The 12,080-nt window shown below is 34.4% G+C and overlaps 1 protein-coding gene across 13 annotated transcripts in view; it reads left to right on the top strand.

The window, feature by feature from the left end:
- Window positions 1-12,080, top strand: part of SLIT2 (slit guidance ligand 2) — a 256,464-nt gene that overhangs the window by 145,299 nt on the left and 99,085 nt on the right. For all 13 annotated transcript variants that reach the window (XM_064418540.1, XM_064418528.1, XM_064418530.1 and 10 more), the window contains exon 5: window positions 2,852-2,923. In XM_064418540.1, the coding sequence (XP_064274610.1) occupies window positions 2,852-2,923 (72 nt within the window). The remainder of the gene's footprint in view (window positions 1-2,851; window positions 2,924-12,080) is intronic.

Below are 12,080 nucleotides of genomic sequence, written 5' to 3'. Positions count from 1 at the left end.
GCAGCTTCTGAGTTGTGAAATGTAGGTGTAATTTATGCAAGAAGAAAAAGTTGAATGTTTGTTTAAACCCCTCAAGGTTTTTATAAGGAAACCTTTTTACACTGAGCAGATAAAAACTTGAAGCAATCAATAAATAATTACTAAAATTTTTCCTGCTATACGGAAAATCCTATTTTTTATGAGAAGTAGAATTTAGCAGTGTGGAAATGAACTTACACTTTTGTTACAGAAACAGTTCCAAGCTTCCCAAACCAGCTGATGAATTGCAAAAAAATTACTTTTGGAAAACAATATTTGCCAATCTTACTTAGCCCTCCATATTTAAATGCGTACTTTAAACAATGCCTTGTTCAGCAAGGTTGGGAAACTTTGCAGTCAAGTAGTTTACATTTGAAATTAGCTAAAATTACAACGGAACACTACACTTCAGTTTACTTGAGCTCGTGCTGCACAGAAATGGTGTTGACTGTGCCGACCCAGCCGTAAATTTAGTGTGCAATTAGTTTGTCTTGTGTCTTTTGCATTTGCATACACACAGACACACCTGTGCACACTTGTAAGTCCTTGCATTTGTGCCAGAATTTCCCACAGAATGCTTTTGACCATTGATATTTTCTATTGGATTTTTAAAATAATTTACGTTTGGCCTCAATATTGCTCATTTTTCATATTTCTTTTTTTAAATTATATAAAATGGTGAGTGGTGATACTCTGTCAAATGCCATGGAAAGCTTAATGCACTGTTACCCATTATCTCCTCTAGTATATATTTACGAGTACAGCAGTGGCTCACGTAGATATATACATATATCTGTGTTATAAACTAATCATTGTTCATGATACAAATCACTACTGCTAGCTTAGCCACTTCACACACAATTTTTATACAGGTAAAATGTATTAGTCAATTAGACAGAAATGTAAATATAGATATTTGCGTTTTATGCTTATAAGAGAGTTTTTTCCAAGGAAGTAGGCTGTTAAATCATGTTACCGTAACAAATGCTGAAGGCTGCTTTTTCATTCATTGCCACTGAATTTATTGTCAGAGCAGTACAGTCATATCCCATTTCAAGATTACTTAGGTGGCTTGAAAATTAAATCACAGCTCACAAATTCTCTTTTTTTCTACACATGATTAATAATACTAAAATTGGGTCTAGTTTTAAGTATACTTTGCAAAATATTGCAGTGCAATTAGGTGCATGAACTATGAAAAATTTAGTAAATAGAAGGTGATTTTCCATAAGTTAACAATGAATTGGATAAAACAAAATTGCTGCCAATGTATGTGGAATTATATTTAAAATAATTACATTGATATAAATTTTGTTAAAGTTGGGCAACATGGGGTTTTATAAAGTCCTCAAATTGTTTTCTGCAAATTCATAAATCTAAAAGAGATCTTCAGGAGTGATTGCTTAGAATTGGAAATATGAGCTCATGCTAGATTACACTTTAGAGAAAGAATATACCAAAAGCATGACTTCTTATGTCTGATAATTCTAGCTTTTTCACTTACTCTGAGTTATATCTCTTATTTCTGGGCAGAGTTTTGCCATGTAAAAATTCTTTCTGAAAAAGGTCCTCTAAAGATGTCTCCAAAGCACAATGTAGAGAAACTTTACAACTGCTAGGATCTGGTTTGCATTTGGTGTGCTTTTAGAGTAAAGAGCCTGGGTTGGTTTTAGCAAAATGAAATCTAGTTAACCACAAGAAAACTGCTATGTAAATGGAATGAAACTCCCTCTGTAGAGACACCTGTACACATCTGATTTGTTTGTACATTTTTATTCAGATGTTTAAGAAAGCTTTTTCATACAATTGTGTTCCTTATACTGTGTACGGATAGGTGCATCTTGGAAGGTTTCCAAAAGAAGATCTGATTTCATAATTTTAATAAGAAAGGTAGATAGCCCCCCTTGTAAAACTTCAAACATTCATGTACCATGTGTGATAGGTGTGTTTGGTTCAGGGTAGCAAACTACTGTCCGAGGTGAAACCTCCAAACTGCATGTGGTATAGTTACAGCAATAAAGATTTTCGTGTATAGGTCCTCTTCTATTGCACTGCATCACTGTTAATAGTGCATAGCATAAATGGGAAGTTCTAGTTTGCTTTTGTATTTTTTCATTTTCTCTGTCTCCTCTGCTACTGTCTTCATTTCTCTAGATTTTATTTCCAATATTGACCTGTGAAGGACAAAAATATGTCTGGATTTCAGAAAAAATAAAGGGCTGTTTATTCATATTGATAGCAAAAAACCACTACTGAACAATAACTTTATAAGCATTTCAATAATATTTTTCTTTGGTAAAAAATAATAATTTCAGATAGCATGATACAGCTGATTGTACAGGGATTTTGGGGAGGAATATTAGATGTGTGCTGCAGAATGTATTTTAATTCCTTCTTTTGAAATATATGATGCTTGACACTGAAACAAAAGTCAGAAACATATTGATCTCAGATACTACACAGCTTCATTGTTGTTTCTCAGTAGCTCACTATTTGTTCTATTTGCTGGTTTTCTGTCTTCCTTACATAAAGCTGAATATACTATCAAACATGGATTTGGAATGGTTGAAAAGTAAAAACACTTCTGCTGTTTTGTTGTGTGGGGTTTTTTTTAATTTTTTGGCATATATATTGTTATTTTCTAAAGGAACTGCCTAATGTGACAGAAATAAAAAATTTTGACCATTATTGCTACTTCTTTTCTTCAATTACAAATGTAATGTAATAAAATAAGCTTCACTGGAAATATTGACTGAACCATAATGGCTGAAATTTTTTATTGTTATACACAAAACTAAATAATATATCTAATTTCTCCTTTTTTTTTCCTTAGTGATCTTAGTGAAAATCAGATTCAAGCAATACCAAGGAAGGCATTCCGAGGAGCAGTAGACATAAAAAATCTGTAAGTATTTTCTTGCTTCCACAGATTCTGATGATAATGCTTTGTAGATACAGAGCTCTTTTTTTTTTTGGTATCACATATCTTTTTTCTAAGAACTGTTACAGCTGCTTAAGGAATATCTGCATAATACTGATATTTATCATTTGTTTTGGCAAAATACTTTAACATATCTTAGACATCCTCAAATTGCCTTATGGAAATGTAAAACATTGAAATAGAGTTGAAGACAACATGGCATTATAACTATTAGTTTATGAAACCTGAGTTTAATATTTGAATGTCAGGCAATTTGAAACATTTTATGGTTTCACGTGGAGAAAATCATTTTTCCTTGGTTTTAAAAGTTTGCCTTTTGTTTGCTTGCATAAAAGAAGGAAAAGTCATGCTATTACCTGGTTTTGCTAGCATAGGATTTTATACTTGTGTGACTATTTTTCTTACTCAGTTTTCTTCTGCTGTCTTTTCTGAAAGAAAGATACTTTCTTGGAGATAGTGACTTTGAAGTTCATGGGCAGGTTTTGAATTCTTATGGTTTCTAAATGTGGAAATACGTGAGTTTCAAGACAAAGCAAAGCAGTGACTTTTCTACTTTCTGTTCAGAGTGATAAGGCAGTTTAGTGGATTGAACAAGCTGAACAATCTGAAGAGTGTGATGAACTTCTGTAGAAGGAAAAAATAGGTTATACACTCAAAAGCTGCAACCGCTGCTGTAAGCCAAGGACTCATCACTTACAAACAACCAAAAAAGACAGAGGACATACAATAGTACGTTTCAGAAAGACTACGGAGCTTCCAGCATGGTGCAATGGTGAAAAAATATGATTGCTGTCTTATGTGACATCAATAAATACAGGGAAATATTACATTATAGCAGGCTTTCATGTTATTCCTGCTGAAACAATTTTTATTAATTGAAGTTTCCAGTGCTAAAATAGAAAAACAAGCATTCTAGTTGTATTGCTTTGAAAAAATGAGTGCTCTGTGATTAGGAAGAGAGGGTTGTGATGTATCCTCAGTAGGAGAGGATGGGCTAGGAAGCCCTTCACTTTTCTGTCTGTCTGTGATGGAATCCACTTCATTCTGCTGCCTGCAGCACTGCACAAAAATTGGTGAGGAAAATGTCCTTTGAAGATTTAGCAGAATGCCCAAGAATTTGGCCTACTACAGTTCTCCTCTGCAGTGAAATTCAATCATACCTCAGTGGAAAAAATCATTATGTTCAACTCTATTGTGTTCAAAAACATGCTCGTGCTCGTGATTCTCCAAATAGCTTACTTACTCTGTTTAATGAACAGTTTATGAGTTTTTATTCAGAACTAGTCCCACCACTATGCATGGTCAAAAAGAGGTTTGGCTACAAGAAGCCTGCATTTTTCTGCATGATCTTTTGTATTTGAAAATATATACAGCCACAGAAAGGAACTTTGGTAGTAGAAATTGCTGCATCATCGAAAACATTTTAGTGGCAAAGTAATAGTTTAGAATATAGGTGTGCTTATATATTGTAAGAAAATTCCAGTTAAAAACTGCATTAGGATGCTAATCTTTGTCTGAGATACTATTTTTATCTTAGTGTGAATTTTTAAGCCGAGGATCCTGAATTATGTCTGAAATTTGCATAAAACAGTAGATGTGCCCTTTAAAGTGTTTCTCTTTTTTCTCTTTTCAGGAGATAATTTTAAAAAAATAAAATCATAAACACCATAGCATTGCCACAAATTTCAAATAATATCTGTGGTATATTTTTTATTGTGATAGGATAAATACTACAGACATCTCCTCCTTTGTTGTTCCTGAATTAAAAAATAAATAAATAAATAAAAGCTATCAAACCCCTCATCTGAAAATTTCATGATCCCTGCAGAATGACCAATGAGTTAATGGGGTGAGTTGGGTGGATTCTAGCACAGCATTTATGTAACTAGATCAGGCTGTTGTGCCTTTTCAGAATCTTTGGTGAGGAGAGACAAACCCCAGCCTTCCATCTAGCCTTGGTCATTACATAGAGAAGACAGGTGTAGCAGGAATTTTACAAGTTGTATTTCATTGTTCAAGAAAATTAAGGAGACAACTGATAGGTGACAGGTATAGAAGGCATCACTATTCAAACAGGAACTGAACTATCTGTCAGGAGGTTGTAGCCAGGTGTGTGTCAGTCCCTTTCCCAAGTAACAAGGGAATAAGAGGAAATGCCCTAGAGTGGCACCAGGGAAAGTTTAGATTGGATATGAGGAAATTAAGGCTTCACCAAAAATTTTTATAAGCTTTGGAATGGGTGGCTGGGGGAAGAGGTTGAGTCACCATAAAACTGAGGTATTCAAAAGCGTGTAGATGTGGCACTAAGAGACAGGATTGAGCAGGGAACCCAACTGGCAGTGTCAGGTTTACTGTTGAACTCCATGATCTAAGAGGTCTTTTCCAACCTTAATGATTCTATGAGTCTATGAAGGTGATTAACCTAAGGTCCAGGAACCAAATACTTGCATATCCTTACTAAGAATTGTCATGAGCAGAATTCCGTATTTGTTCTAGAAATAGCCCCGTAGCTGAGCATAATGTAAAAGAAGCATCTCTTCCAAACTACAGGTGAAGGTACAAAAAAAAAGAAATCGGTGTTAGAGCAATGTGTATATATATATAGGTGTATATATATATGTATATGTATATATATGTGTGTGTATATATATATATAGTGTAACAACAGTAATTACATCAGTTTCAGTTTAAATTACTGAATGTTTTCTTTAAACATGGAATGATTGATAACCATCCATTGTAGCTCTATTAAGCTCTTTTAAAAGTTAACAAATTTCTCAGAATTTGACCTGATGAAGTATTTTATGTTCCTGAATGGAGACTCACCATTCTCTCATTTCCACCAAATACCTTCCTTCTGAATCAGGAATTGGAATATTTTGGAAAATATCTTATTGTATACTTCTTAGTCTCTGCAGAGCAAAGGGAATGAGGTGTTTACTCAGATAATCGGAAGGAAACTGCTTCCTATAAGTTTGATAATACCATTATCACCTCCTGCAGCATGTTAGCTCCAGAGTCCTCTTGATGTTTCTCAGAAGAAGCTGTCTAGTTTCCATAAAATGCATCCATGGTGCTTTCTTTCTGGACGTCTTAATGCTCACCATATAGATTCTGTAGAAGATAAAAGCAAAATGGGCAAGACATTATGAGAATTGACAGCTTGGGCAACCTGCCACACCCTTGTAGTAAAAAGAATAACAAACCCTGAGAAACATTAGGGCTTCAGAAATGTAATTTACATCTAATTGGAATTACCCAGTTCCAAATTTTTTATGCCTTTCGTCTTGTAACTGAGAAGGGTTTGGCTCAGTCTGAGCTCTCACTTGAGGCAGTTGTAAGCAGCAATAAGATCCCCCTTTCCCCTCTCTCTGATGGCCAAACAAGTGCAGTTCTTGCAGACCATCCCCAAATGTTACCTGCTTCAACCCTCTCATCTTGTGACCCTGTTTGGACTGTCTTCTACTGGGAGGTCAACACCAGGTGCCATCTCACAAACTCAGAAGTCATCTCAAAAATGCCAGAGAGTCCCTGGCTTCACTCTCACCAATACAGCCCAGTTGTTTGTAAAATAGAGTTGTTTGTAAAGTATTAAATTCTTCAGTAAAAGTGAGAAAAATTGAGGGAAGCTCATGAGGGAAGCTCTCCAGACTAGAAATCCAGCATCCATTATTTTGGCAGTTCAAATGTAGAAAAACATATAATATCTACGGTATGTCAAAGTCTCAATTTTTCTATTCAAGTATTCTTGAATGACTTGAAGAGTAATACACTCTATACACTATCACTATTGATCTGGGAGTTCAGAGCAATTAGGGTGAAATTCTGGAAATATAATTCTGAAAGTTCCCCCTAACTTGCAAGTTTTTCAGGGAGAAGAGTATTCACCAAGACATTAGATTCTTCAGAGAACACAGTGATACCCACTTGAAAAAAAATAAACAGAAATTATCATATAAATGGGAGACTAAACACAGATTTTTTTAATAGACATGTTAATGAATGTTTCATAACTCTCACTGGTGATATAGTACTCACACTGGATGTGAAAGATTCTTTAAATTTTCCCAACCTCAGGAAAGTTGTTTGAATTTAAGATGGTAAGAAAATGCTTTAAGTGCCCATATTGCAAGCTTAAATGGGGTTGTTTTTGATGCTGTTGAATTAGGAAGAAAAATAACTGAGTTACTAACAAATTTAAGGCACCACTGAAAGAACAATAGCGCTATGTCCTCTTTTTGAGTAGATTTTGGCCTTACGACTTTTCCATTTCAAGTGCGTAAAATTTTATAAGATTCAAATTTTCTCTTTTTCTGTGCAATTGATACTTGGCAGAGGATGGAAAGGAATATACCAATATCATGGTGGAATTGTGATGCTAAATATGTGCAATCTCAAATGTTGCCAAAAATATTAGGGCATGGTTTCATGTTATCTCATGCAAGGATCTTGTGCCCTGTTTTTCCCATCATGCTCTTAGCCTTTGTTTTGACTGCTCTCTTCTTTGTGTTCATTTGGGTCCATTTCTTCCCAGCAAGTGGAGGAGGCTGTAGCTGCTGTCATCCCAGGGATAAAAGTTGCAGAACAATGTAGTGGCTTCACACATTAAATTGCCTGGGAAAATGAAGAATTAGTGAAGAGGGAGGCAGCCACCAGCATTCAATCTAAGTCCTTGCCATTATACTAAGCTTTGTGCAAAACTTTGATTGATACTACTTGTTGTTGCCCTTATGCCTCTTTATGCTGATTGTGAAACATTTAAAGCTGCCACTAGAGACCTAAATGAATTTTGTATTAATTATTTTTGGGAATGATTGGACTTTTTAATTTCAATTTTTGGTAGTTGAAAAAGAGATTCCTGCTGATGTTCTCATTACTTATTTCTTCTCAGATCACGCATAAAATTCCACTGCAACTGGAAGTGTAGTTGTCTATTCATCTGTACAAGTGCTGTTCTAAATGCATTGCTTGTCTAAGATATGCTTAAATAATCCAGAATTCAATATTTCTCGTGCTTGTTCTTACAGGAAATTTCAATTGGACTGCTAGTCTATTCAACCACCTGCATTTCAAGTCTACATAAACAAGGATTTTCACAGGGTGTAGTGAACTATATTCTGTGTATGCTTAAGATTTTTATTACAATAAAAAATAGCTCTGAAGCCATGAAGGAAAGAATATATATATATATACTTTTCTAGTACTCCTAAACCTCTTGTTGCCAAACACGTTGGTAACCCTGTGGCCTTTGAAAAAGAAAAAAACAACTTGTTCTTACTGATAGTTAAAATAAATACCATTTCAGTACTATTTTCAAAATGTTCTTTTAAAAAGTTACTTCTTATTAATGTGATAATATCTTTGAATCACATAACATAGATTTTTAATTTTGTATTCATCCTCCTTTTGATGACATTCTTCTGTTTAATTTTTACTCTTTTTTTTTGTATTGTTTTCCTCCAGTAAGATAATTCTGGGATTAACCAAGTAAAGTACTAGATAATTTTCAGCGGATCGAGGAACTGAACTATAAATATTTTAGTTTTGGAAACTTCTAGTTTGTTCAGCAAGTATGCATTACTTGGATGTAACTATTAACAGTCATGGGAAACAAGCAGTTCTTTGAAGTTTGATAAAAAATGAATAAGTTATGGCATGATTTTTTTTTACATAATTTTTAACTAATTCCTCTGAAATTATTGATTTGTCTTGAAACTGAGATTGATAAATAAGAAATAGGAATCATAAGTCAGTTCTGTTGAAAAAACTAGCTCTCACACAGGACCAAAATATGTCTTCAAACTGTAAAGAACAGGAGAGTAAAGCAGACAATTGTTTGAATTGTTCCAACTTTCAGCTTTCTAGGAATGAGTAAAGGAGGTTTTCTCTGTCAAGAGTCAGATGACAGATTTTTTCTGTATGAGGGTAGTAGCTTTTAAATGTATGCAGCATCTTCTGTTAGTCATTAAATGTTCTTCTTGTGGGATAACAAAGTTTATTTTAAGATATTTATTTATCATTATCTGGTAGTCACCATATGCCAGGAGGGAAGAAATATAAGTTAGCAACATGTTTCTACAGCCTAAGATGTATCCTCAAAAGCAATAAATATAAAACATTATAAAGTAAGCATATTATTAGTTGAATGCTTCTTATTCTTACTAGTTCTTATTGCTAAACTCACATAAACATTGATATTTTAAGCAGCAGTAGATTAATTCAGTTAGATTATTTCATATAGAAAATACCCAGGTAATGCTGCAGACACAGACGTAAAATCCAGTTAATTCTCTGTGATGATGGAAGGGTTTTGAATGCGACAACTGTTGTTTGTTATCTTATGAGCTTCACAGGAATGGCACTGCTGAATCTTTGTGAATGTTGGAGGCAGAAAGGAACAGCAACTTTACAAAAGTATGTAGAGATCCCACATAGAAAAGATCCAAAATTGAGACGGAGCAGGCAGAAAGATGATAAACTGGGGAGAGGGGAAGGATGAGAATGGGCCAGAGTTGCTGGTCCCTGTCTGGTCAGCTTTGGTTCTCAGAGTGTTCTAATAATTTACAGCTAAAATTATAAACAGCTCATAAATAAAATAAACAGCTCATGGGGAAAAAAAAAAAAGCTTTCTAAGATGGAATTAGGGTTATTGGTGTACTCAATAGCTTAGTGGTGAGAAAGGTTTCATTATGGTATTGGAGATTTTTATGTGAGGTTTTGAAAGTTAATAAACAATAGAATGTAACTTGAAATTATATAAAAATATAACTTTTAATTTCTAGTATTCTTGCTTGTACCTTAAGACATGGCTTAATACATACGTGCTATTGAGAACGAGTTTTAACAAAAAACACAATCACATTGCTTCAGTGTGTCTGTTAGAAGGACATCGTAAGTTAATGTTACGCTGGTTATGGAATATTATCTAACTTTCCATTTGGGTCATATATGTTGTGTGGTTATCCTCACCCTTAACCTTTACTTTTACCATAAATTACTATTAAAGCCAGTCACACAGTCTTCAAAGTCATGTCCCTTTCATAGCTTAAAATATAAATATATATATATATATATATATATATATATCATACCAATTGTTCTTCATGGTGTGTGTCTAATAATTTTTATCTTGTGCTTTTAACTGATGGAAGATAATCTTCATCTGAAGCATAAAGATGGTAGCACTTTTCAAATACAGAAATTTTTAGGGAACATTTTTCCTCTCCCATCTGCAAATATCCCTTCCTCATACTGAAACCAATTCATTAGCTCAGTGCAAACAGAGTAATCATCCTGGTAAGAAGATTTAAATGGAAACAACTCACCCTTCACTAAGGTAGTGATCATGGTGACTCATTAAAGGAATAAGTCCAAAAGTTTTCGGGATCGCCACAACTGCTGCCAGTCTAGTGGAAGAAATCTGCCTTTCAGTTTGTGTAGGACAAGATTTTCTCAAGTGCTTTCTCCGCTTTAAAAGATTTTCCTTTGTGTAAAATACAGATGATTTAGAAGAAGCTGTGTCAGCACTGATTTATACATTGACAGCTAAGGATAATAAGATATGGGCAAACATACAGCTCACCCTTTTACAGATTAACCTGCAGACTGCATTAGGCAAATTTGATGGCATTAAAAGATTTTTCCAATTTGTCTGGAAACAATTTCTCTTTTGTATTGTGTCAAGGGTAACATTTCATGCCATTGGAGTAATTTAAATAGCTTTGATAAATTGTTCGAGAGGTTATACTGTGTATATATTTTACCGTTTTAAAATAAAGAGGCTATTAGCTTAATTGTTAAATGAAATTCATTACTAAAAATTGAAGAAGCCTTAGAAAGTAGACCTAAATATTCCAACACTGCAGCACTAGTATTGTAACATTGCACCAAAATGATTAAAGATCGTATTCAGCAGCTGATAGTTTGCATTTAGCTTTCAATACACAGAAACACAGGCACTGTTACAATTATGACAATATTTTATTCCCTTGTAGTAGCAATTCAGATGAAACTAGAAGAACTTTATAGAAGTTGGTACATTACATTCAGCAGTGGGTCTGATATTTTATTAATAAAGTGGAATGTTATCATAGATTCAGAAAAATCACAGAAAATGCTTTAGTAGAAGTGTCATTAGCCCTGCTAGCTAATATATAATTGAAGACAGAAGGGCAGAGTTCATTTGTATTTTGTTCATTTTCTTAGTATTGTTCACACACATTTACTCATATATATTATTTGACACTGACAAGCTATCAGCTTGGAGAAGTTTTCAAAGTGAGGTTTTTTATCATCTTTGCTTTGCAAGTCATGCCCTGAAATGCATAAGACGTTTCAGTATTTATAGGGAAAGCTTTTATCAATAGAGAAAGTGTGATTTTATATCTGCATGGTTGTTAATTTAAGCAGACATTTTTAATTGGGCTATATGTGCTGTATCAATGTTTTGAATTGAAAAGGTAATAATCATCTTCAGAGAAACGAATCTAAATTTTTCATAACTTCATACTTAAGGATTAATAATGTATGGGATGGATTGCTGAGTTTTATGTCTAGAATTCGAGTGCTCCATTACAACATACTATCTGCATATAATTATAGATAGGACAAAGTCTGTAGAAAACCAGATACTGAAGGGTACAGCACAAACACTACTTTCATTTGAAGCAGAACTAAAGGACATAAGTAAACAGGTCTGTAAAAGCCTCGGACAATGTTATTTCACATGTAGACATATTCCAGGAGGTAATTACTGTAAATCCCCTGCATACCCGGGGGTAACACCTCCCACCTGCTCCAGGCATGCACACACGCAGGGAGACCCCTAAAACTGGTGTCTGTCCCTGGTCCCTGCTGCGGCGGGTGGAATTAACATGCAGCTGGGCTGCTCTGATAAATGGATTCTGTTAGGTCACCGAGGGGATGCGTGTGACATTAAGTGATTTACCGTCCTTTACCTTAATGAAATTGTTTCAGCAAGATGACGCTGAGAGCTTTTAATGGATAGCTTTTCTTGATGTAATGAAATTGCATTCCTTTGGCATTTAATATAAGGTGCAGTTATTATTTACTGGAGCTTTCCCAGCGCTGCTGTTCTGCGCAGACAGTTGAGAACAAAAAG

Source organism: Passer domesticus, chromosome 4 (assembly GCF_036417665.1).
Source record: "Passer domesticus isolate bPasDom1 chromosome 4, bPasDom1.hap1, whole genome shotgun sequence".
Taxonomy (NCBI): Eukaryota; Metazoa; Chordata; class Aves; order Passeriformes; family Passeridae; genus Passer; species Passer domesticus.
This window is presented reverse-complemented; position numbering and strand designations above follow the sequence as displayed.